The 27,111-nt window shown below is 40.8% G+C and overlaps 1 protein-coding gene across 1 annotated transcript in view; it reads right to left on the bottom strand.

The window, feature by feature from the left end:
• ATRX (ATRX chromatin remodeler) overlaps positions 1 to 27,111 on the bottom strand; it is a 104,578-nt gene that overhangs the window by 6,651 nt on the left and 70,816 nt on the right. Inside the window, exons 20-32 of the mRNA XM_026684912.2 lie at positions 20,757 to 20,894; positions 19,066 to 19,241; positions 17,915 to 18,032; positions 16,647 to 16,777; positions 16,372 to 16,460; positions 16,075 to 16,250; positions 15,008 to 15,158; positions 14,026 to 14,126; positions 11,776 to 11,884; positions 7,269 to 7,446; positions 5,650 to 5,844; positions 3,632 to 3,781; positions 373 to 498 (exon numbers count right to left, since the gene is read on the bottom strand). Coding sequence (XP_026540697.2) covers positions 373 to 498; positions 3,632 to 3,781; positions 5,650 to 5,844; positions 7,269 to 7,446; positions 11,776 to 11,884; positions 14,026 to 14,126; positions 15,008 to 15,158; positions 16,075 to 16,250; positions 16,372 to 16,460; positions 16,647 to 16,777; positions 17,915 to 18,032; positions 19,066 to 19,241; positions 20,757 to 20,894 — 1,838 coding nt within the window. The remainder of the gene's footprint in view (positions 1 to 372; positions 499 to 3,631; positions 3,782 to 5,649; positions 5,845 to 7,268; positions 7,447 to 11,775; positions 11,885 to 14,025; positions 14,127 to 15,007; positions 15,159 to 16,074; positions 16,251 to 16,371; positions 16,461 to 16,646; positions 16,778 to 17,914; positions 18,033 to 19,065; positions 19,242 to 20,756; positions 20,895 to 27,111) is intronic.

The raw sequence follows: 27,111 nt of genomic DNA, 5'->3' as shown, positions 1-27,111 counted from the left end.
GCTTTTATATCCAAACTAATTTTCCTGAAAGCAATTAAGTGCTCATGATTTGGTCTTTAACAATGCAACTCAGTGTACAAAAGGGTAATACTTTTGGTGTGAAACAACAGTAAGCCTGAACAAAAGATATAAGGTATGGAATTCTTTTAAAAATGCTGTTATCTACATTTCATCAAGTCCAGATTTTTTAAAAAAATGCTCACTGCAAAATGTAGAGACTTGGTGACGAGAGCATCTCACCTCACACGATTGTTGTGGGGGGAAACGGGAAGGAAGAGGACTATGGAGGCCACAACTTGAACTTCAAAATGAAAGGCAGAATGTAACGCTCAAAAAACCAGATCCGATACAGCCTCTGATCTTGCCACCTACCTCCAATTGCTGGTTGCTCATCGCAGACAAGGCCGCCAAGTTGAAAGGAATATATGGAGTCTGAGATGTGAAATTGGGTGGGAACATGTTTGGCCCCGCTGGCATGTTGATGCGCATTGTCAGCCCCTAAAAAAAAACAGAGTGGCACTTTTGACTATCAAGCTGAGAATTTGGCTACTGAGAAATCATTGAAACCATTTCAGTGTCAAAGTGATACCAGGGACTGGCACAAGAGAGTGGAAATTGGTACATTTATTTTGCCTGAAAACATGTATGCCCTAGCCTAAATTCAGCTGATGGAAGCGGTATATGGTTAGCATGGCTTATCCAAGCCTTGGGGTTCTTAAAGAAGTATAAGCAACATTTCATTAATAAACAGAACTGATTTCTCAAGCTCGAAGGAGCTCCGATGTCGTCATAAATGAAGAAAAACGCTGTCGCTCTTGATCTGGAGGAATTCTACGACAAACAGATCTCTACCCTAATTTGGGAAAGCCAAACAAAAATGCTAATAGCATCAAAACAAAACAAAGGGCAGAAATATGTAGTTGGCTTAAATGTCACCCGGCAGTTTCTAAAGACCCCTTCCTGACGCTTCCACTGCAACTATGAGCTGGCACTGATGTTCTGCAATGACACCTGACAGCATCCCAGCCCTGAGAAAGAAGCCAACAGAACAGCGTGCATTGATCAACGATAGGAAAGTCTGCTCAGGGCCCAATTCCAACCTGAAATTTGCAATTTGCAACTAAAATGAGGAAACGCCATTGGCCTCAAAAAAAGGCCTCTGCTCAAGCCCAGGAGTGCAGTCATCCTCAGCTGAATAGCTTCGGGGGCTCCGGAGCCTGAGGGCCAAACCAAAATGGAGGGGATTCGGGGGGGGGGGCAGAACAGCTGGATGAACAGAAGAGACTAGAAGAAGCTGCTGCAACATAGGAATGCAGCTGAACAGCTGGAAGGGAAAGGAAAGCCAGGGGAAGGCAAGAATTCCTCCCAATCCAGGTCCATCTCAGAATAACCAAGTCGGAAGGGACCCTGGAGGCAGTCTAGCCCAACCCCCTCCTCAAGCAGGGAAGCCTAGAAGACCAGGGGTGGCGGAGGCCCCAAACTGCAACCCAAAACCCACTTATTTATCGCAAAGTGCCAACACGGCAATTTAACCTGAATACTGAGGTTGCAGAGTTCAACTAATTGTTCTAAGGAAAACGTGGTAAATGCATTTTTATGCCCCTTCATTTTTTTCTGCTTTTGAAATATTACGTTTAGCAACAATAAAAAAAGAAAAACTTCCGTAATATCATTTCTCTCTTTCCCTCCCTCCCTCTCTGAGAGCTCCAGACAATTAAAAGTACGAAAAGGAAGCGATGAAAAGTCAAAATAAACCCTCAGCCTGAAAAATGCCTGGCTAAAGCAAGTTATCGTGTCTCCTTCCCCAACAAACAGACCTCAGAAAGGTCGTCTTCAGGGGCCTTCCCTCCCTGCTGACCCTCATCTCTTTCGATCCCGTTTGCCTGGTACCGTTTGCACAAATGGAAGCTTCTGGGTGTCCCCCAAGGGCCAAGGGACACTGCTCCGAGTGCATGGCAGGATGCATCAAGTTAGGATGCACCCAAAACAAGGATAACCATCGGCAAATCTGAGCAGCTCAGGAACGGCTGGGCTCTCCTGGCCACCCCCGACCCCTTTTGGATCCTGGCAGCTGGGGACCAAGGGCAATCCCAACGACCTCAGTTGAGCCCCAGGGCCCGGTTCCCTGCGAACCCTTTGCCTTAGTGGCATCTCACAGAACACAACCCAAAGGGGATAAAAACGAGCAGCCACAACTTCCTGTTCAGGGGCCCATATAAACCACAGGTGACTCTCTGGCCTCTGTGTGAACAGGTCCACCCCCTCCCTTGGATTTTTAGTCCAGCCCCACCTGGCCTAGCTAGGATGAAGGGTCAGAGTCAGTTAAGGGAATCAACTGCTTCCTTGGAGTTCAATGCAAAGAATTTCACCGAGGTTTCGTCAGAACCACAAAATATGCATCACAGCTACTGCCTTGGAGTCGCTGCCCATTACATACTTGTGTGTGCAACGTCCTAAGGCATGTACAAAAGGGGTACAGTGTTGTGATGCACATTTTGGCACTCCCCCACCCACTGACACCCATGGTGATAGGGCAAAGAACAGAAAAACTAGGCATGGACTGACAGCACGGCCCCCTTCGCTGCTCTTCAGTCCAAAGAGAGCTTGACAGAAAAGGCAGAAACTCCTGCAAAACACCCAGCTAAGTGCCAGCCCTACAAACTGGTCCAGGAGAATAAAACTGCTCATAATGGTATCAAAAACTGTCCAGCTATCTAAGAGAACCAGGTGGCTGCATTCTCTCAAGCTAGCTTTAAAAGTCACTCATCAAAGTAGCCAAAGAAATCTCAGGTTCATAATTTCATCTGGAAACCTAACAAAAGGAAAGGGGTCCAAATTTGCTTAATTGGTGTTTAAAGTTGGGAAGCTAACACTTCCTTCATCATCTTCAAGGCCAATAATGGTCCAGCTGAATTTCCAGCTTTTCTGGGTAAAGAGAAGATCTCATCATTTCTTACTACCTTTTTGGACAGGGAGAGGAGAAGAAAAACTGAACGGTCTCCATAGGACCAACCCTCCCCTGACTTGACACAAAGAGCCAGGAAGGGAATAATCAAAGAAGCAGGTGGAAGCGTCACTTTTCTAGATGAGGGCAGCCAGCATAGTCTATTGTGTTGGACTGAACACGGAGAGACCCAAGTTCAAGTCCACCCTTAAATGAAGCAGCTTATTGGGTGACCCTGAATTAGCCAATCTCCCTCCTACCAAGTCACTTCACAGATAAAAGTTTAGAAAAAGTGGAGAATGAAGTATTATATTAGGCACTTTGAGCTCCTGAGAAAAGGTCTGATATCTTGAAAGTTTCTAGGATCATAGAAACCGCAGCAAAATACAAGTTCATCACATTTGATGGAATTCTTCTGTAATTTCTTTGTTAAAGACATCCTACAGTGGAAGACTATTCATGCTAGAAGCAATGCTTCTCTCTTTAGACAACTGAATAGACACGGATCTATGGCTTTCAAGAAGTTGTAGAACTGCAATTCTCACACATTTTCATGATGAGGGGCTATGCTGTCCTAAGCCATTTTTTAGGCAGGTAGAAGTTCCAGTTCTCTGATGTAGAATACAGGCTTGGTTGTTCTAAAGTAAACCACCTAGTATTTTTGTAATGGTTTAACAATGCCCCTACCTTCTTTTCTGCTTCATATTCAGCCCAGGCGGCCTTCCTTTCTTCTTCAGTCAATTCTTCTTCCTCTTTGTGGTCCAGAAGGGAATCATGCTCATGATAACCCACTATGTATTCTTTCTGAATCTGCAGCAGTTCAGCCAGAATTGTGTCCTAGTAGAAAACAGAAGAACATAGTTATGTACCTATGAGAGCTCATCTGGTAAAAAGAAAATTTGTTTACCTTAGTAGAGTTCTAGAAGCGGGCATAATATTTTAAATTTAGTACCTCATTCAATCCTGTTTGCAAAACTGATTTCAAGCCAGAATTCATGATTATGTAGTTCTGAGGCTGAAAAGCGATGTACTGTTGCCACTTGCACTTCCAAAAATGACCCTACAGCATTTTACATGTAGAAATACTTTTTTAAAAAAAATCTAGAAGTAGTAAATATTTTTGCTCCTTAAAATTCTGAGTTTTCTTCTTGACTATCTAATGAATCTCACAGCTTGAAACTATCAGAGGAATGGTCAAATGTGAACTATGTTAGCGTGGATTGGCTAACTGCAGGAGACATTTTGGGACAGGGTTTAACATGGGGTGGTTATCTACTGGGGAGAAAACATTCACTCTATAGCAGGGCTCTCCAACCTTGGCAACTTTAAGCCTGGGGTACTTCAACTCACAGAATTTTGAGAGTTGAAGTCTTCCAGGCTTAAAGTTGCCAAGGTTGGAGACCCCTGCTCTATAGGAGTAAGGCTTTCTCTAGCTTGGAACTGAAAGTATCCTTTTATCTGGAACTCTTTGTTTTCTGCTGAAGAACATTTGCATTTAGTTACTGATAGGCAACTTCTTTCTGTTATGTAAAGTTAATCACTTTTTCAATCTTAGATAAGAGATCTGGGTGAAAATCCCCACAGCAATACAGCTCCCAGAGTGACTTTGGATTCCTCACCCATTTTCAGTTTCGAGTACCTTACCTCAGTGCTGCAAAGATAACAGTGAATGGGTGTGTGTGTGTGTAAAATAATTGAACTTGGGAAATGAGGGATGAGCAGCAAATAAAAAAACAGTTCCCTTTCTAAAGCCCAGAAATATCAACAGAGAGAGACAGAAAAGCAGGTAACAGATCCAAAATTCACTTATATTAAACTGAAACTAAATTTTGCCCAACACCTTTATGTGGATAGCACAAGCATTTACAAAAATATTTGGAATAAAGATAAAAAGCCATTTCCCCCTCAACCTACCAGGCCCCAAGATTTCCCAGAAACGCATAAAATAAGGGGGGGGGGTTTATAAGTAAAACCCATCAATAAATATTTTTAAAAACTGCCCACGCTGGTTATGATTGTGGAGGTTGCATTCTAGACCAATACACCTGGAGGGTGTCAAATTCAGGGGAAGGCAATATAAAAGTTAAACTGGGATATCTAAGAGGGAGAGACAGCTAGTAAAACTGAATTTGAGAATATGCCGATTGAAAAACAGTCAGATCCAAAAGTTCAGTTAACATACGTAATAAGATCTTGTTCATCTTTTGTACAACAAAATTTAACTGACTGCAGAATTCTTCAGATACACATGTACATACATTCGTTCCTATGGAAACTATACTGTTGAGCACAGTGCAATTTAATCCATGCACACCATGCCAATGTATTCATCAAAATGTGGTTTAGATTATAGTTAATTGGTAGATCTGTATTGCTTTGTCTGCAATGCAATTTCTATTCAGTATACAGAATAGACAGAAAGGTAAATTTTCTGCTTTTATGGAATCTTTGTCCAGGACTCTCTCATTCAGTTACAAGTATATATTTCTGGTCGGAGATGTGAAGACTTATTTCAAAAACAATTTTGAACAAAATATAGCTAAACATTCTTGGACTTGCAAATTTGGCTACTGCGTCTAACTGGCTGCGGTCAGAAATGAACTAAAAGAGTAGAGAGCCCTCCTAGCTGTTCTGGTTTCCTTTTCCCATCAAGGACAGACAAAGGCTTAAATATGTTGCAACTACAGATGCATAGAGGAGCTTACTTTGGGTAACATGGGCGTGTCTCTTTTCTTCTTTTTTTCTGAATTGGGATCATCCAGTATGTCTGGTTCAAAGGTGTAGAGTTCCGTGAGTTCATTCATGGTAAAATGGCGTTCAACCTGTTGCTGATCAACCACTCGGAAAGACAACGACTGTTTTGTGACCTGTCTATCATAGATCTTATCTTCCATGGTTCCCTTTAAAAGAAAAACACATTAATGCTGGCAATGGTGTTGGGTGTCTTGCTGTGTTTGTTATTAATTCCAGCAGGCTCATAAACTGTGAACCTCCTTCAAGAAGATTTAATTTCACTCCCTCATCTAATATTGTAGTTGTTCTGATTAGACGATTAGCCTGTTTTTCAGGTGAGCACGCTTTTAAAGGCAGGTACAAAGTTACTGCAAGTTCACTATGCCAGTTGCATGGATGGTGGCACTAACAAGCATTATGCAAACGATATGATCATTGCCAGAAAACTAAAAGCAGAAATGTACCTTGAAACAACACGGGGCCAAATTGTAGAGGGTACCTGAAGACTTGCTTATGCCCTTTGAATCTACTCAGCCCCTCAAACTGGCAAACTAGAACCTGTTCTCTGAAATGTCCTTAAGCAAACATCGTTTGGCTACCAAGAGACGGACCTCATGATGATATCAAAACTGTTGACCCTCCTCTTTAATCTTCGACAGGCTCTGCAAACATGCTCAAATCAATGCAAATTCCTTCTACAGAGAAGAACAGGGGGGAACTGAGGGGCCCCCAACCCCTGGGCCGCGCCTGGTTCAGAACCAGGGAGCAGCAGTGGCAGGCGAGCACGAGCTCAACCAGCCTGGGATCATCCATCCCCCCCACTTCTGCAAAGCTGGAAAGGCCAACCTATAGAATGGCTCCTCAGCCATACTCTACAAGGGGTGGTCTTTCAATCTTTCAAAGTGCAACATTATTGTACTTTATGACATCTGAAATCTTTCAGAAGATGAGAGCGCCCCACCAGATCAGGCCCAAGGATTCCTGGTCCAGCATCCTCTCTCAGGGTTTCTCAGCCTTTAAGATGCGTGGACTTCAATGTCCAGAATTCCCCAGCCAGGAGGCTTATTTAGATTCTTATTTAAAAACTAAAACATATTGGGGCACCCAAGAGAAATTGTCTTACTTACTTTCTGAACCGGCATATAAGACCACATGCTTTATTTCAAAGGCCATTTCAAATAGGGCAGAATATTTAGATCGGATTGGGGTTAACCATATGGGGTGACAACTTACTGCAAACATGTCCTATTGTGTTCTTTCTATCTATTCGTATCTTTGTATTAGTTTTATACTTCTGATTTGGTTGGATGACTAAACAACAATTCTATTCTATTCAAAAGAGAAATACATAGCATCTAAGACAGCTTGAAAATGTACCTGAATGAGATTTAAAAATAAAGATTATGCCTTTTGAAAAATAAGCTACAATGAAATTAATAAATATGGCAATACGTTAGACAAATGTCATTTTTGTGATCTGTTCTGTAGAATGTAAAAAATTTGAACTACAAGGGGTTGTGTAATCAATGGTTCCAAATATAGTTGAAAAATCAGACTTCAATTATATGGAAAAGATTCAGTTCTGACTTACCTGAGCTAAAAATCGGTACACATATACAGGTTTAGTTTGTCCAAAACGATACACTCTGAAGATACTCTGAATATCGTAAGATGGGTTCCAAGAAGCATCAAAGATAATGACTCTATTTGCTGCTACTAGGTTTATCCCAAGGGATCCTGCCTTAGTAGAAATAATAAACAAACGACCCCTGCAAAAAAAGAAGAAGAAGAGTAAAATTTGGTTTATTCCACTTCATACTCAAATTAAATAAAGATATAGTCTGCCAAAAACCAGGGAAGCATATTGAAGATTCTTTAAGTTTAGTGAAAAAGGAAAGTACAATGTTTTTAACAGTATAAAAGAGAATTCTGAGGATCTTGTTATATCATAGGATGAATGTTCCAATTAAACTGCACATTCCATTTGGGCAGATTTAATCTTGAGAAGAGAATACGAAGTAGTGTAAAACATTTTGGGAAAAACATTCCATATTATGTTCTTTTTCCAGTGTAAAACTGTATGCCAAATGTAAAACAGGATATATTTTACACATTTGTGCTCGCATCACAGCTGCAACAGGTTGGAGATGCTTCCAAAATGCTCAGCACAGCCAATTTTGCACACAAAACATCAGTTTTGAACTTAAAATAAGATACTTTGCAAAATTCCACCCTTACAGTACTTTGAAACAAAACATTTTGCACACTCCTAATATTAAGAATAGGCAGAAAGAAATAGTCAATTATCTCAAAAGTATGTAACCTTCTGTCTTAAAACCAGTGGACAGAGTCCCCACAATTTATCAAACTGCATTTTAAAAAAGTGAGATGGAAAAGCAGTACATAACTAGGAAGAGAAAAATCTTACTAATTTTGTTTAATTACAATCACTTTTAAATGTAAATGAAATGAACTAAAATCTGGGCTTCTATACGAAGTATGTTTTAGCTAAATATTATAATTGTTATTCTGGAGATAATAAATTATCCTTTATAGATTGTAAAGGAGCATTCCACTAGCACAAAACAGCACTCAGATAATTTGTATGGTCTTTCCCAGTTGTACAAGTTTAAAATAATCTGCACTGCATTTCTTCAGCTTAAGAACTACATTCCAAAATTTGATGGAAAAAAGTTCACTTCAAAAGTGTTAATAAAAACTGATTTAGAAGTGTTACTTGGATAGATTAGAGGAGAACAAGAAATAAAAGGTCTCAAAATAAAAAAAGAGGAATATAAAGTCCAAGCTTTTGTGGACGATTTGGTATTTGTGTTTAAGGAACCATTAGAATCGGGACCCAAGTTAATTTGGAATATTGAAGAATTTGGAAAAGTGGCAGGGCTTAAAATAAATAAAAATAAGACAAAGATTATAACAAAAAAATCTTACTAACAGAACAAAGAATTGGAGGAAAATTAGAAATGCAAATTGCCAAAAAAATATATATATATTTAGGAATATGGTTAACAGTGAGAAGTATATCTATTAAAGAAAATAATTATACAAGATTGATAATACAAATTAAGACAGATTTAGATAATTGGAAGAAATTACAGGACGAATTGCCACAATAAAAATGAACATATTGCCAAAAATTCTATTTCTGTTCCATGTGACACCGATAAAGTTAGGAAAGACATTTTTTGAAGATTTAAACAAATTAATATCAAAGTTTATTTGGCTAGGGAAAAAACTGCGAATAAAGTTAACATTGTAACAGGACAGTAGAAAGAGAAGGGGTTTTGCTCCGCCAAATTGGGAATTAAACTATACAGCAGTAGCCCTTACATGGATTAAAGATTGGGTAATGTTGAAAAATAAAAGAATATTGACAATTGAACGACATGACTTAAAATTAGAGTGGCACACATTTTTATGGGATGGGAAAAATAAGACGCACAGTTATTTCCAAAGACACCAAATAAAGGTGTTGCTATTAATTTGGGAAAAGATTAAAAGGAAGCATTATGACAAAATTCCGATCTAGTTATCAACCCTGGAGGCATCAATATATCCAAATGTGTTAGATCTAGATAAGATAGTAAGATATAATGATATCCCAAACAAGCAAGAGATATAAAAAACAAAACAAGAATTAAAAGAACAAGGAATCAAGGTAGAGTGGTGGACGTATATGCAAACAAGTTTTAAGAAAGCTGTAGAAAAATACGGGATTCACAGAGATCTATTGGAATTAGATAAGATATTACAAGGTCCAGAGGAGAAATTGATTAAAAAATTATACAGTTATTTGTTGGAATATAAGATGGAGGAAGAGAGGGTTAATGATAGTTTGGGCAAAAAAAAATTGGCTACACAATAGAATTGGAGAAATGGGAAAAATGTGGGAAAAGAATTATAAATTGACAATGTCGGCAAAAAAATTTATACAAAATGTTCTACAGATGGCATCTACCCCCTGCTAGATGAGCAAAAATGTTCCCAAACAAATCACCTGAATGCTGGAAATGCAAACAAAAGCAAGGAACTATTACCATGCATGATGGATGTGCCCTGTAGTAAGGAAATACTGGATAAGGACAAAAAAATGGATAGAAGAAATAATTAAACAACAAATTGAACTAAGACCAGAGACTTTTCTATTAGGTATAATAACAGGAAAATATGATAAGAAAACAGAATATTTAATGCTACATCTATTTAACAGCGGCAAGAATAACGTATGCACAAAATAGAAAAAGATAGTATGCCACTAGAGGAAAATGTGATAAAAAAGATATTAGAGCGTCCGAGATGGATAAACTGACCATGGAGATAAAAGACAGAGAAGAAACAGATTATTATTTGATGTGGAATGCATTGTATGATTGACTAAATAATAGATATAAAGATGAATAAAGAAGATGACAATAAGGAAAAGGTTATAGTGGACAAAGGTAGATTAAGGAATATAGACAAATGTACGGATAGTTGAGATTTATGTAAAAGTATGTATACCGTCACAGAAGTGTTGCAATGATTGGAAATGATGTATATAAGAAACATAGTTTAATAATTTAAAAAAAACCCCATATAAAAAGTTTTCTGCAACAGAAAATAGATATGTTCCTATTTATTCAATTCAGAAAATGTGTAATGCTATACAATGTGTGTCAGATATTGGAAATATGCATGTCAAAGAAGAGGACAGATAGCAAGTCAAACTATAATAATCAAACTCTTATCAGAAAATGACTTTGGAATCCCTTTCGGAAAGGAAAGCTGGCAGCAAATGTCTTTCTTCTCATTAGGTGTGAGACCAGGCCCCAGGGCAAGGGTGGAGGAGGAGGAGGAAGAGACAAGTATGGGCTGAGCTAAATGGAATTTGATTCAGATGGTCCATAATGCATCTGGAAAGGAATCTAGGTTTCTAAGTCAGACAACAATATCCGCTTAAAGCAGGGTTTCCCAACCTTGGAAACACTGCTATGTGTGAACTTCCATTCCCAGAATTCCACAGCCAGCATGACCACTGATGAGAATTCTGGGATTGGAAGTCCACACATCTGGAAATGGCCAAGGTTGGGAAATCCTGGCTTAGAAATTCACTACATTGTGAATTTGTGAGTCCAAGAAGAAGAAGAAATCTGTTTGTGCATCAACTCCTTCTCTAGTGATATTGGGTGGGCATTGTCTTCTGACATACCCTTAGGAGGTTTTATTCCTTGATATTAAGCAGCAGGCCCGCCTTTGCACTCTTTACTTTCACCTTTAACCAGTGACTCCTTAAGTCTTTCTCACTTTCAGCCATCAAAGAGAGATCCTCAGCATCTCTGAGGCACCTATTTTAACTCCAGTTCCTCCTTTTTCTAACCTGGCAGGATATAGTCTGCATGTACATTAAGCTTACTATACATTAATATAATAAGCTTATCCACAATTTATTGTGATGTATATAATCAAAAGCTGTTGTATAATCAGTAAAGTAAAAATAGGTAGCTTTTTGCAATTTCCTTTCTGTTTCCATCATTCACTGGATGTTAGGAATGCCCCGTTTCTTCTGAACCAGCATGTACGTTATATCTGGCAGTTCTTGTTGCAAAGATGTTGGAATTTAGCATTAACTTATTGGCAGATGAGGTAAGACGGTTGTTTAATGTTTTAAACATTATTTAGCAATGCTCCTTTTGGGATATAGATTGATGCTTTCCGGTTTTCCACCCACTGCAGTGTTCTTCATTATATGCATTTCAAGTTGCATGGAGCGTTTAATGGCACCATTTCCTATGACTTTAAATAGTTATGCTGGTAGGTCCTGCAGCCTCCCTATTAACAATATTTTCTAATTTCATATTCCAGAACGTATGGCTCTGATTCAGTGGTCAAATTTAGCATCATTCTAGCATATTCGGCCTGTATACAAGCACAGGCTTTAACACCTTCTGTTAATATTAATAGTGATTTTCATATCCACAGTCTTTCCTATTTGTTTATAAATCTCATTTCTGTGATTGGAAAAAGAGGCGATTAGACTGGCCCAAAAATCATGGGCTTCTGGCCTACAGATGAGGCTCCTTTCCATACACTTTCATTCTTACCTGACGTTGGTTACATCATTAAACTCTTCAGCCCACTTTTTTCTTGACTGAGCAGTAGTAGAACCATCCAGACGATAATAATCAATATTTCTGAACCATTTTCCTTCACCTAGGAGTTTGAAAAGCATGGGATTAAGTGTATTGTACAAGGAGGCAGGGTCCATCATCATCTGACAGTTTCCATTTCTTTTAAAAACTTTACTTATGAAATTCATGAAAGGTCAAGAAAGGCTCTAACTTTTAACTGAGTCTGTCTGAAAGGATGCCACTGAACTCCTTCTAATTATTTGATTTGACCCAATGGAGACTTTTCCCAGGTATCCATTTCTGTGTCATACACTCAAGAAATATAAAAATGGTATGTTGTGTTTTCTCAGTGAATGTCTTCTTGCTTTAAAATAGTATTGCTTTTGTCTGCCTCCCTTAACTTCAAATGCCTATGAAATACAGAGACAGGAGGCACTAGTCATGATTTAAGGCTCAAAGGCATGTTTTATCGTTCTTGTAATAAATTCTAGTAATTTAGAATCTAAAGTTAGGGTTAGTATAGTTTTTGCCATAGACTAAAACTAATGAATTCAAATGTATCTTACAGAATGTGATAACTTCAATTCTGACACAATTAAGCATGTTTAAATATGCTTAATATAAACAATTTACATTACAATGTAAGCAACTTAGTTTTGAAGGATTTCAAATAAAATACTAGTTGTATAAATTTTGCGAAATAAACATATCTTTAAAGATGGGTGAAGAAAGGGAGGAAGGGAGGGATACTTGTTAACTGCATTGTATCATTGAGATTTTTCTTCCAGGAAATTGTTTTCTGTTTTTTGTACTGACTGATCTGTCCCCTGGAAATTACATTTTCTAAATAAATTTTAAAATTCGATGCTTAATCACTGTAGACAATATTTATAACAGCTAGTTGCTCTATTTTTTTTTAAAAAAATCTTGCTTATTATAATCTCTGTAAGTGGCAAGAAAAATTTTAAAATCTGGATGATGAGGCAAAAATCTATTTTTAACAACTTTGCTTTAGAAAAAAAGCAATGTAGCTATCCCTAGAAGTAGAGGATTTGTGTTGTTATTTCAGAGATTCCTGAATGCTACATTTGTTTCAAGAAAACGAAAGGCCTCCACACCCCACAGGATAGATAACCACTTAAACCTGAACTATTAATCAAACAAATTAATTCCATGGTTAGATGAGATCCGTGTTTCTTGTCAGTTGGCTGGAGAATTCTGGAGTTGACGTCCACCCATCTTAAATTTGACACAGTTGAGAAACACCGAATTAGATTCTTCCTGAATTCAGGACTTAAGCTGTGGGTTTAGAGGAACCTCACATTTTTCTCCCAAATAAGAAAATCACTACTGATCTGTGAAGAATATGGATTCAAGGAGGGACTTTTTAAAAAGTACTTCCTGCTCTGAACACAGTAGGATAGGCAATTCCTTATATCTGCCTCTGTAAAAGAAGAAGGAATGGACTTGATGAAAGGACAAATAATAATTGAAGGAAAAACTGAAAGTATAAAGGAAGAAAAAGGTAGATAACAAGAGCCTCACGTTGCTTTTCCCACAGAAGAGAGACAGGTTTCAACCAGAAAATAAGGGTCTTGATACCACTGCCACTTGTAATGCCCTCTTATTTAACATGCCAGCTCCGAGACAGATTTTTTTCCTCTTCCCCCTCCCCCCTCTATCTCCACTTTCTTTAACTTCAAAGGGAGAAGAAGCTCTTCCACATTTCTGCTGGCTTCTGTTTTTTGTTTGTTTGTTTGTTTTGTAAAGTTCATCATAAGCTCATCAGGCAGGTAAAATGAGCCATCTATACAGTTGGGCAAAAAGAACTCAAACCAGTGCACAAGTGCTCTCCAGAATCCTAAAAGCTGCCAAGGATGGCAGGGGGAAAAAAAAATATCAAAAGTCCAAATATGAAACCACAGCAGTGAGATTTGTGGTTCAGAATTTTCTTTGCTGCCCCTGCAGATTTCACCTTAGACTCAAAGGACCAAGAAGTACCAGCTGACTCTGCCTCCTTGCACAAAAAGGCACTTTCACGAAGCAAGAGTAACGTTACACACACAGGAGAGGAAAAAAATCAATCTCAGAAGACAGATAAAGGGACAAAGCACAAGGTTTTAAAGGCTCAGTGTTACGCAGCACTGTGAAAAGAATATATCAACATGGGGAAGGTGAGTGTGGAGGATTTCCAGATCTCAAAGTGGGTATTTGCTTACTTACCTTTATATATTACTGGCTTCCCTTCTTCTTTGTCCCGGTTTGCTAACTCCAGAAAATCTTCTATCAAGTCAAGGGATATCAGAGATTGGCTGAACACTAAGCTGAAAATGGGAATTGGCAAAAGAGTTGTCAGTTCGCACCCCTGTAATTAGCATACTGGTGTCTTGTGCTTGGTGCCATCAACTCAGTTTATAAATGGAAGGGGACATTAAAAAGCTTGTTTTGCTGGTCAGAGCAAAATGCGGATGGCAATTTGGGGGAGGCATGGGAAAGCCCATGGCATTGTTCAAGTTTTTCCACTTTCGGGTTCTGGATTGCAAATGTTCTATCACCTAAGAGGAGAATTTTGTGAGTTCAGGAATTGCAGGCTAACTGTTGCACTCATGTTACCCTGTAGAGCAACGAAACATCTGCAACACAAAACCAGACCTTCACGACTCCAACCACAAAACATGCCAACCCTGAGCTGCACTTATTTGCTTCCACTGCAAAAAAGAATATAGACATGGAAAGCACACAAATACGGGATTGTTCTCGACTTGCAACCGGTCATTTAACAAGAGTTCAAAGTTACAACAGAAACCCACCCCCCAAAGCTCTGACAGCCTTCCCCTCTGGTCACATAATGGCATTCTGGTCGCTCAGCAACCAGTCCAGGTTTATGGCTGCTTCCTGTATCCTGTGGCTACATGAACATGGTTTTTATAATATTTTTTGCTAGATTTTGGCCTTCCAGTTTCTGGCAAAAAGCACCCATAGCTGACAATGGGTTTGCTTAATAACCACTATCACTTTCGCATAATCACCACCATAAAAAAAAGCTGCAAAATTGGGCGTGATCCCATGGTCCTTCGTGTACTTAACACCTGACACAACATATGACTGTAATTTTGGGCTCAATCATGATCATAAGTCAAGGACTACCTGTACTGCAATCCCAAAATGGAAGATTATTTCCCCCTAATCACCAAGAACCGCTTACACTTTATCTCCAAGTTCTTCAGCCATGCGCAAGATTTCAAAGAGGAGCATCATCTTCCCCGAATGTTCCAGCACTTCCGCATCAGCATCCACCACAAAATCCTTATACCAATCCGGGGCAGGGCTGCCGGGATTGGAGGAAGTACTTTTACCTTAAGAGAAGTGGAAGAAAGGAAAGTGCTACTTAAAAAGGCAAAGCGCAGGCTCTTCTCCAAGGAATCAAACACTCCATAAAAATACAGTTTCTTAGCCAAATTTACACTTTGATTATAGCATCATAGCATACCATCCCAATGAGTTTTAATCCTTAGGTTTAGGGGAGGAAGAGGGAAATACTGCTTCCTCACCAGGGAAGGGGCAGCTAGACAGCTAAAATATATATTTGCCCAGTTATGTTTTACAAATTCACTATTTTGGTTTTGTTTTTTTCCCAATTGAAAACTACCTTTGGGATCCATTGGGGTTGAGAATATAGAAAAAAAATTAAAAATAAAAGCCGCATTTTCATATCAAATATATTACACACAGTTCATTCTTGAGTCTCAAAGCAGGGATTATTAACCTTTTTGTGCCATGATCATGTATGGTGAAGCCTCCCCATTCTTTCCCAGAAAGATGTGTTTAAACATTCGTGTAAGGAGTAGATAATAGTTCTTGGTGCTTTGTTTGCTTGCAGATATTTCATTACCCAACTACTTGACTGTACTGCCTACAGCTGGCTGAGGAATTCTGGGAGTTGAAGTCCACAAGTCTTAAAGTTGCCAAGGTTGGACACCCCTGGTCTACAGTAATATATGGGTTTCTCTATTAACCCATTAAAACAAAAACAAAATAAACTAAATCTCTGTAAATTTGTAAGTTTCCCCCCCATCCGCAGAGCCCCTGAGATCTAACCCCAGCTCCCAAGGATCTGCAGTCCCCAGGTTAAGCTCCTCTGCTAATAAACTTTCAGGTCCAGAAAAGCAGCACTGCTGGGCACAAAACCGTGGTAAGCGCAGGGCAGTGCCATACCCCGTTGTCCTTGAGTGCCCACTACAAAAAGCCCCCCACCTCCATGGAAAGTCTTACCTTCCTCTGCCTTTAGAATGAGGGGAGGGTTGCTTATTGGCTCCTCCACAGTTCCTCCTTCTCCCCCTCCCCGAGATCTTGAATTCCAGACTTTAATCACTTCAACGTCATTGTCACTCCCGCTCCCGCTGGAACTACTGTCTTTCTTGGATTTCTTGCCCTTTGTTTTCTTCTTCCTAAAATATATATATTTCAGCATGAAAACTCTCCGGTCACGCTCATTTTATTCCCAACTGTTTTAACATGCAATTCCAACCATAAATGGGTTTACCGTTTCGGAGGAACGATTCAACTTACTTAGTATCTTCTTCGGAGCTTAAGCTCATTGACGTTTCTTCGGAATCAGAAACTATGAAGTCATCAAGACTGTCTTCATCAAAATAACCCTGAAAGATCAGGCGGTCTTATTAAGCACAGCCAACCTTTTTTTTCAAACTTTCAGAACACAAATTAAAACACACAGAAATAGAAAGAAGTATGGAACCAGTTATCAAAAAATGAAACGCTCTAGAATTGCCTCGCTGCAGGCAGAGCTGCTACGAGAGACACAAAGACAGAGAGAAGTAGATTACCTTGTTTTCTTTGCTAATATAATCCAGCTGCAAACACCAAGGATGAGTCCAAATTCTGCTTAACATCTGGAAATCTTGGAAGAGTTTAGCTCCAGCTTTGCCTCTTCCACCTTCACTGCTGTTGCTGACACCTGACAATAGAGTTCAATTATGTACTTGAAATAGATTAACCAAACCGTTAAGTTTACCAAAATCAACTCACTTTTATGCATCAGGAATTCCCTCCTCTCTCTTTTTCCTAGTCACTTGTAAGAAAGAGAGGGTTTTCCTGGAAGCAACACTGCTACCAGAAACCAGAAGATTCAAGTAACTGTTAGTAAATTGCTAAAAATTCATCATTCATCTTGTTTTATAGATTTGACAGTCTATACTATTTATAGGCATATGTCATTTGCACATGCAAACTGCATTTTTATTTATATATTAGAAATCCCATTTTAAAAAACAAATTCACAATATTTTCCCTCATAAAGCCTTAATGTCTCATTTCAATAACTTTTTATACGCAATGGTAATGAAAGACAACTGTAGAATGTTACCTTTTTAAGAGTAAAGTTCTATCATTCAATCCCAAGGTCCCATAAAATTAAAATAGTCAAGGAAATTCAAAGCCCATTAAAATTTCCGAAATTGAAGTACATTTGATAAATTAAAGTTTTATCTAATACTTATACTTGGTACTATACCTGTCATACAGGAATTTACCCAGTCCCCTTTTAAAGTCATGGAAGTCATTATGGAAGCCAGTGGCTACCACCATGTCTTATTATGGTATAAATCAATTAGGTGTTGCTGTGTGAAATGCTCCTTTTTGTCTATTCCAATGTCTCCACCCAATCAGCTTCAATGGATGATCCCGGAATGTTTGGAGAAAGGGAGAAAACTTTCCTTTCTCTGCACCATGCACAATTTACACCTGCTTCCTCTCAAATACCTTTTTCCAAGATGCGGCCCCAGCCTCTTCTTGTAGGGAAGAAAAGGTTCCAGCTTTAGGGCTGTTGTAGACTTTTTCCAGTTCTGCTACAGACTTTGCAGCAACCAACACTCTAGTTACAAATGTACCACCAAGCTGTATAAGAAGATTCTCATTCTCCCTGAATGCCAAGTCAACAAGATTACCTGAACCATCCCCTAATCATCTTCATCAAGATAAAAAATAATAATAATTAACCCCATACTGCAGTTCAGCTTTGCCTACTCCATATCCAAATATTCTCTGGTTCTTTTTTTTTCTCTTTTACAACAATTAAGCAGTGAATTATCCTTACCTGTTAAGTGATCCAGGTAGTACTGGTACAGTTTACACTGAATCGGAGTCATTCTAACAGCTAGGACATACTCATGTTTTGGGGGCAGGAACTTTGTCAATGCTGTATAATCTTTCCTCTACAATTAGATCAGAAAAAGAGAAGCTAAATAGTGCTATGGTATCATTCCAGCATCGAAGTACCAACCCTGAGTTAATAAACTTTGTAACTTAAAATACAAGGAACAACTAAAATGCTTAGATTTTTTTTTTTTTTTAAGGATTCTAAACGGTGAGATTGTTCAGCATTCACACACATGGACGTCCTCCTTCCCTGCACAGAAACCTCTCTTTACAGACGCACTGGCTTGATTCAGACCTAGTGCTACGCGGAAACATCTGAGTCTGAGGCTTTGGTGGTCCATAGGGAAAAGTTTCCAAATGTTCCCCCCTTTTTTTGTTGAATTAACTTCATCGTGCCAGTGGTTATTTTAAATATGGCTTTATGACACAAGCCAACTTTATAAGCAAGTTTCAAATGAACATTTGAAGATAAGAGTAATCACAGTTTTTATGCAGGCTAGGGCCCATAACTATGCACTCTCCTGCTCCGGAGAAGGAAAGGAAAAGCTCACAACCACACTTGAGCATTATGCTGATATGCAACTATAGCAATGTGCCTTACACTGCCTGTCTACAACTGACATACACAATTAAGTTATCACCATTTTTTTGCAAAAGATTTTTAAAAAGGGAGGGAAGGAGAAAGTAGAAACACAAATAAACAAGGAGGAAAAAAATTAAAAGGTTAAGAGATTCCCACGTCACAGCTTGGGGTGAAATATGGGTCACAAGTCTAAAAAGATTAAAAGTTCTTCCCCAAATTATCTTCCATAGAGATTATCCAGTAATTGCAGGCCACCCTGAGTGCCGGTGCCTGGTGGGGTTTACATTTTAAAATAAAAGAAAAATAATCAAATGGCTGTGGGCAAATCAAAGCTTTTAAAATATTTTCTTTCTTGTTAATCAGGAATAATGGATTGCTTGTTAAGAGAAAGGTACAACTTCAGTTGACAGGAAAGTGTCAAAACTCTCTTAAAGTTTCAGTTTCAGATGTGAGGAATTTTTAACTTTCACATTGGAGCAAAGTAACACAAATCAAAATCCACGCACCTGAACACACCCAGCTAGCATTTCATACAAGATGTGGGCCCGCTTTTTCATCACCCTCACATCTACTAGCGTGGAATCAGCACACTGGCCGTTCTGGATGGGGTTTATAAATCGATTTCGGAACTCCTTAATTGATCCAAGCAAATTCTCCTTGATGAAATTAACCATGCAGTGATCTGAGGAAGGGAAAATGTAACTTTTAGTTCTTTTAGCAGAATAATCTTGTTACAAGTCTTTAATAAAGATGGACAAGTATATATTCACTGAGGCCTTCTCTAGTTGGGTGGCCTTGGTCCAGAAAGGCAACTTATAAATATTTAAATAAAAAAAAGAAATGTTTGGAAGCAGGTTCAGGCTGTGCTATGTTTTAAAAGAAAGGGACTATTAGCTCAAACTGGGGATCGGGCTAGAGCAGGGATGACAAACTAGATTTTCTTGAGGGCCGCCTCAGGGTTGTTTGACCTCAGGGGGTACCAGGGGTGGGCGTGGCCGTGGCGTGTGGTCAGCTCGACATCACTTGTGTCGGGGGCACCTGTGGTGGCCCAGGTGGGACTGGGGGGATCCATGGTCTCCAGCAGAGGAAGGGAGAGGGAGAGCACCAAAGCCTTGTCCTCCAGAGGAGGCCTTTCCATCTGCTGGTGGCCAAGTGTTAAGGCTGGACTTCCCTCCTTTCCTTTTTTCTTCCCTCTTCATTCTCCTTTCCTTCTTCTTCCTTCCCCCCTTTTCTTCCTTGCTCTCTCCCCATCTTTCCTTCTTTTTGTTTCTCCTTTCCTGTCCCTTCTTGGATGCAAAAGGGGAAACATTTATCCCTTGTTTTGTTTTTAGTTTGTTTTGCTAGCCCTCTGCCGGAGAAAATGGAGCCCCCTTCCCTCCGAGCTCTGTTTCTGCAGGGAGAGGGCTGCAGGAGGCTGTCCAGGCCGAAAATGGGGCCTGAGAGGGCCGCGTGCAGCCCTCCTGAGCTCCATTTTCGCTGGCAGGGGGACCGTGGGCTGGTCCTTTGCTATTTGCAGGACAGCTCCGCAGGCCAGATCTAAGCACCCCAGGAGCTTTGAGTTTGACAGCCCTGGGCTATAGCTTTGCACCCAATCTGTGCAATAATATGTTGAGTGCAAGATGCAGAGCCCTTTCCAGCAACCTGCAATTCAGCATGCCATTGTCAGCCAGGGAAAGCCTCTTGAAGCCTTGCTGTCAAGTAACATGGATGCAGCATTTTGACATGCACAATATTCTCGTCCAGAAGAAGCAGCAGAATTGGTGACCAACTGAGCAAGGTTTCTGACTGTTTAAAAAAAAAAAGACATGATGCAAGACAGGATTGCTGCCATCCTTGAAGGCCCAGGGGTAGAGTCCTACTGGTCAGAGACTAGGCCAATCCTTGTATGAGGTTTCTTTTTGAATACAATCGTATTCAAATTGTCACACTACATTACACAAATTACAGGGAGGGAAGGAATTCAAGGAGAGCACCAGAAAAAATATATTAAGTAAGCATGGAAACAGTGTGCACAGATTTACAATAATAAATGCAGATGTTTGTTGAATAATCAAACTATGAATATGTTTAAGGATCAGCAGTGAGGAGAAAACCAAATATGGATGGAGCGTATTATTCCATATCAGCAGAACTCTTTTATTTTCACTGAAAGCGTAGACAGATATAAACGTTTGGTTCCCTCTTAAAATGTACTTACATTCTATGAGATTGTTTTGCAAAGGAGTTCCTGTAAGAATGATCCTTCTCCTGGATCTGATAGAATTCATAGCTTTAGAAACAGCAGAAGCTTCGTTTTTTAGTATATGTCCTTCATCACAGATAACAAAATCTGGGCCTGAAATTACAGAAATAGCATTTCAGAGATGTCTGTAAAGTTGGAATCCTGCTTAAAATGCCAAGTCATGGAGCGTATGACTTTGCATAAGCGTATCCATTTATCTCCAAATAAGCATTTTATGCCAAGGTGCAGATGGTTTACATGACAATTTAATCTAAACTGGCATTCATAGCCCTACATACAATATAAAGACATGTGCAACCTGTGCTGCTGGCCTGTTTCTTATGCTGACTGGGGTCTTGCAAAGACAAAAATTTATTCTGTACATGTAGCATTTTTAATGGATGTACACTTTTGAATGATTTCTTAAATGGATTCTCTCAAAAGTAGAAAGCAAGGTTATGCCATTACTTTGGATTTACTTTGGAAGAGAGGATTCTCAGAATCCACAGGAGCCACATATGTTTGAAATTTACTAAAGAAATGATAGCACAGCACTTTTAGGAAAATGATGCAGCCACTTTAAAAAGCTGCAAACCAATGTTGAGTCTGCATTCTCATAAGATCTTAAACCTCTTCCAAACGGAATTCAAGCTATTGTCTAACTCTGGCAAGAAACTTATCAAACAAAGGAACATCATCAGTGGTAGCTTTGTTGGGTAATGAAACAACCAAGCTCAGAAAACACCAAGAATCCCACAATACCACTCTTGTCATCAAGGACAATGCACTTTCTATATTTTAAATATCAGAAATGCAGAGTCACGGGGCATTGAACAATTCCCTAGAATCTGAATACACAGGCAGCTACTTGATTAGACATATGCAGGAAACATATTTAGTTGATACATGCTAAAATAGTCTCTGCTCATTCTTACGAAAATACACGCTCAGGTTTCCTCAAGTGATGTTTTTCAACATTTTGTATAAAGCCTGATCACAGAGCCCTCTACTGGTAACTGAAATAAAGCCAAAGTTGAGTACGACGTAATGACTGATTCACAGCAATATTGGCAACCAAGGAAGTTATCAAGATGGCAACAATCACCATCAATTGGCCAGCCTTGCAATTAGCTTTTCTCCCTTTTGGCTGATGAAAAGAAAACCTCCCTACATATCTGGCATCGTCATAATCCCCTTTAAAGAAGACATTGGGTAGCAGACTTTATGACAGTTTGGAGACAAACCATCCAAGGACCCTTAAAAAGAGCAAGGCTGCCTTCTCAATAAGCATCCATTATACAAATAGGCTTATGAAAGAATAATGTAAATACAGGTAGTTCTCGTGTTACAACGGTATCTGGGACTGAAACCTCTACAGTTAATGGATGTGGTTGTAAAGCATGATGTCATTTGACCGCCTCCTTTAGCAATGGCAATCGTGGCCATCCCAGTTGGTCGTTGACTGAATTCCACAGGTCATTAAGTGAGGGTCCACCCTGACCCAAGCCATTCCTAGCTTCGTCCCTCCCAACCCCGAGCCCTGGTAAGGCAAGGGATTGCCCCCACCTGTCTACCCCCCACACCTCTGGCCATTCTACAGTGGCATTACTCTGCAACGGTGACCCTGGGGCTCAGCTAGAGATGGAGAGTGATAGGTGTCACCAACAGATGCCCCTCCCCCCACTGTCGCAGAGTGCCACCTCCAGCCCCACACAGCGGCCAGCCCCCAATCGCCAAGCCCCAGCCACCTGCCCACTATCTCGTGCTCGATCCCTGGATTTCGCTCTCTTCCGCCTACCGCTGACCAAGTGTGCCCGGCCTGGCCTAACTGCTGGCTGCTCCAGGCTTTTCCCCCCAGGCTGCTCATAACGTTCTCCAAAGAGCATGCGCCTTTCTTGTGATGCTTCGGAAAGCCTTGGAGCCCACCCCACAAAGCGTCACGAGAAGGTTTCAGAAGACTGCCAAAGCACTGTGAAAAAGGCTCACGCTATTGGTTGCTGGGCAGAGAGGCTGAAAGGGCAGAGATTGGGGCGGGAGGGGTGTCAGCTGGTGCTCCGTTCAAAATCCAAGAAAGAAATACTTAGACTAGAGAAAAGATATCTTTTACTGGAAGTCAAGTGGTAGCAACAAGAGAATTCTGAATCTGAGGAAAAAGGCACGTACATCACATATATCAAGGGATTGAAATGTTCCCACCCCCAATAGTTCAAACGGTTCTTCCAATTAAAAGTTGTGAACCTCATCATGTGGACATCTTCAGGTGGTGATGATTAGTTGACCTTGGCTTACTCAGATAAAGGTTTGCAGTTGCGCAGAGAAGAGAAAGCTAAGCAAGAAATAGAAACCCTCCTCAGTTTATACAATATTAGTTAGTAACACCTCCAGCCCGTTTCCCATACTTTCCCCCCTTCCTCCCCCCGTTACTCATGACAGCCAGAAAGAAGATCTTGAAGGCTGACATTCGGCCCTCCTAGAAAAAAGACGTTAGTCCTATAAAAGAGGGAAATATAAAAGGCACGAATTAATAACCAGTTAACATAAAAGAGACATGTATCTAGGGTTTATCAGGATAATTAGAACGAAATGCTCTGACAAGCTTAGGGGCTCTAACATCTTTTTCATTGACCCACTCAGCCCGGGAAGAAGGGAAATGCTTCCAAGCAACCAAATATTGGAGCCAACCCCTCCATCTTCGAGAGTCTAGAATTTCTTTAACTTCAAAATGTTGTTCGCTGTCAATAAGCAATGGTACAGGAGGGTCGGTCTGGGTCAGTCTCAGATCGGAAGTATGTTCAGGTTTTAACAAACTAACGTTGAAAACCAGGTGGATTCGTCGAAGGCTTTTAGGTAATTTCAATTGGACTGTCACAGGGTTTACAATTCGTTCAATCGAGAAAGGACCAACATACTTAGGACCAAGTTTCTTTGACTTTTGAGTGGTTTTTAGATATCTGGTGGACAAAAAGACTTTATCACCCACTTGATATGGTGTTTGTGGAGTCCTCTTTTTGTCTGCAAATTTCTTATGAGCCTGAAGTGCATCATCCAATGCCTTACGAGCGACTGGCCAATTAAGCTGGAGTTGTGTTATCCATTCATCTAATGACTGAATACTAGGCCTCTCACGAGGGAGTTCAGGTATGGGTACAAAGTCTTGTCCCGATGCCACCTTGAAGGGGGTAAATCCAGTACTACTATGGATAGAATTGTTATATGCCACTTCAGCAAATGGCAATAGGTCAGCCCAATTATCCTGCTGATAATTTATGTAACATCTAAGGTATTGCTCCAATACCGCGTTAGTCCTCACAGGCCCCATTAGTTTGGGGATGGTGGGCGGAGCTTAATCCCTGGGCAGAGCCCAATAACTTCAGGAACTCCCTCCAAAAGTTCGAGGTAAATTGAACACCCGTCAGAGATTATGCGTTCAGGAAACCCATGTAATCTATACATATGCAATATAAACAGTTTAGCCAACGTTTTTGCAGATGAAATCTTTGAACAAGGTATGAAATGTACTTGCTTGGAAAACAAATCAGTTACCACCCAAATAACCGTGTTTCCCCCGCTTTCGAGTAATTCCACTATAAAGTCCATAGAGATTTCCTTCCACTGAGCCGTTGGTCTAGCCACATTTTGTAACAAGCCTGCTGGCTTACCAGGAGGTCTCTTGGCTGATGCACAGATAGAACAGCTAGCCACATAAGTCTCAATGTCCTTCTTCAAAGTAGGCCACCAGAATTGCCGCTTAACTAGGTGTAAGGTTTTCACGAATCCAAAGTGACCAGCCGCTTTAGAATCATGAGCTTGTTGTAAGATTTGGCTCCTCAGTTTCTCTGGCACATACAACTTGGCTCCCACCCAGGCCAGTCCATCTCTAACTGTACAGTTATTCGAATGAGCCAGGAACCAATCATCAAGTTTTAGAGCATCCTTTAATTGTGCAGTCAAATCATTCGATAGATCCACTTCCTTCTTCTTCTTTTGGGCTCTAGTAACTACTGGAGCTGCCAACTGTTCGATTGGGACAATCGACCGTACTACTTCCTGGCGAGCACTATTATATTGAGGTAGTCTAGATAGAGCATCCACCATGAAGTTCCTCCCCCCTGGAATGTACTTCAATGAAAAATTAAACCGCTTAAAGTACTGAGCCCAGCGAACTTGTTTGGGGGACAGCTTCCGAGGCGTTTTTAAGGCCTCCAAATTCTTATGGTCAGTCCACACCTCAAATGGGTGTTTTGCTCCTTCCAAGAAATGTCTCCAAGTCAGTAGGGCCCAACGAACTGCAAAAGCTTCTTTTTCCCATACGGCCCACCTTCTTTCGGTTTCAGATAATTTACGGGAGGTATATGCACAGGGTTGTAAAATCCCCTTCTCATTGATTTGCAGCAATACCGCTCCAACTGCCACATCACTCGCATCGGCTTGGATTACGAAAGGAGCATCCATGTCCGGGTGGTTTAGCACTGGTTCAGCAGCAAACAGTCGTTTCAGCTTTTCAAAGGCCGCTTGACATTCCATGGACCACTCCAGTGGTTTACTAGGCTTTGGTTTTGCCTCCCCTTTGGTTTTTAGGAGGTTTGTGATAGGCAGTGCTATCTTTGCAAAAGCCAGGATAAATTGTCGGTAAAAATTGGCGAATCCCAAGAAACTCTGAAGTTGTTTTCTGGTGCGTGGGGGGGCCCATTCCAACACGGCACGCACCTTCCCTGGATCCATTTCTATGCCCTCATGTGAGATGCGATACCCCAAATCGTCAATTTTCTCCTGATGGAATTCACATTTGGACAATTTAGCATACAACTTAGCAGCTTGGAGTTTCTCTAAAACTGATCGCACTAGTTTCACATGTTCATCCCAAGTCTCCGTGTAGATAAGGATATCACCAAGGTAGACCAAAACCCCCTTGTATAAATGTTCATGTAAGTCCTGATGAATCATCTGCATGAATACTGCTGGGGCCCCCTGTAGGCCAAATGGAAGAACACGGAATTGGAAACAACCTATCAGGCAGTTAAAAGTGGTTTTCCATTCGCCCCCTTCCTTAATTCGAACCCGGTAGTACGCTTCTCTCAAGTCGAGCTTCGTAAAAATCTTCCCCTTGGCCAGGTGGGCCAGCATGTCCTTCATCAGGGGGAGGAGGTACACGTTTTCCACGGAAATGGTGTTCAGGTTTCTGTAATCAACATATAAGCGAAAGGAGCCATCTTTCTTTTCACGGAACAGTACTGGGGCCGCTACCCGGGGTCTAGCGGGCTGGATGAAACCACGTGCCAAATTTTTATCGATAAACAACCGCAGCTCTTCTAATTCCCGCAGTGTCATCGAGTACAGCTTCGGTTTCGGGAGTTTCACCCCAGGTAAAATTTCAATACTACAATCTGTTGAACAATGAGGAGGAAGTTCATCTGAGGCCTTCTCACTGAATACTTCCTTTAAGTCCCAATATTCCTCTGGAATTTTCTCCTCCCCCTTCAGTTCCTCGGTACCCGTGGAAGCTAAGTCAATAGGATTCTGGAGTTTCAGTTGAGATCGCCCCTCCCCTTCCGGGTGCTGGTCGGTACGTATACGCAATGACCCTCTTCTCCAATTGACGTGGGGGTTCCATTTCCGGAGCCAGGGAAATCCCAGTATTAGCGGCTGTTCCATCCCAGGGGCCACAATAAAACACAGAGTCTCTCTATGCTTCCCCATTGTCATTCCTATGGGTTCCGTTATGAAACGTGCAGGCCCGCCCCCCGCCACTGATCCATCCAATTGGCAAAAGGCTATGAGCGTTTTTAAAGTTTTTAGTCTTAAGCCCATCTTCTGTACTATTTCCGGGCTGATCACACACCTTGTGCACCCAGAGCCTAGCAAGGCCGGCATTTCCCCTTTGGCCCCCGATGCGGGTACCCTTAACTGCACTGGAATGGTCATAGGGCCCTTGTTTGGACTTACCAATGAGTCGTCTTCCGAATCGACCTCACTCTCTTCAGAGGAGGTCGGAGTTACCAGCCCCTCTCCCTTCGGATGGGTGACCTCTACAACCTCTCCCGTCTTAAGCGTCGTTTCGCGAGGCTTCGCTGGGGTTTTTTCCGGTTTTTTTCCTCCTCTTGGCGCCCCCTTTGGTTCCAACTTGGCCCAGCAGTCTGCAGCCCGGTGACCTTCCTTCCCACATCGGAAGCAGACAGTAGTCTTGAGTCTCGCTGCCATCCCTCCCTTTTGGGGTTTGAAGGCTTCTTGAAGACGTGCAGGGGAGGGCTTGCTCCAACCAGAGCCTCCCCGGCGTCTTTTTCGGGTTAAATCAATTTCCACCTCTGCTGCCAGCACGTACCGCATCTGCAGA

This window comes from Notechis scutatus, chromosome 10 (genome assembly GCF_049901735.1).
Source record: "Notechis scutatus isolate UNSWTSFEM ecotype Mainland chromosome 10, rNotScu1.2, whole genome shotgun sequence".
NCBI classification, from domain to species: Eukaryota; Metazoa; Chordata; class Lepidosauria; order Squamata; family Elapidae; genus Notechis; species Notechis scutatus.
The sequence above is the reverse complement of the archived record's forward strand: the minus strand, read 5'-3'. Positions and strand labels throughout refer to the sequence as shown.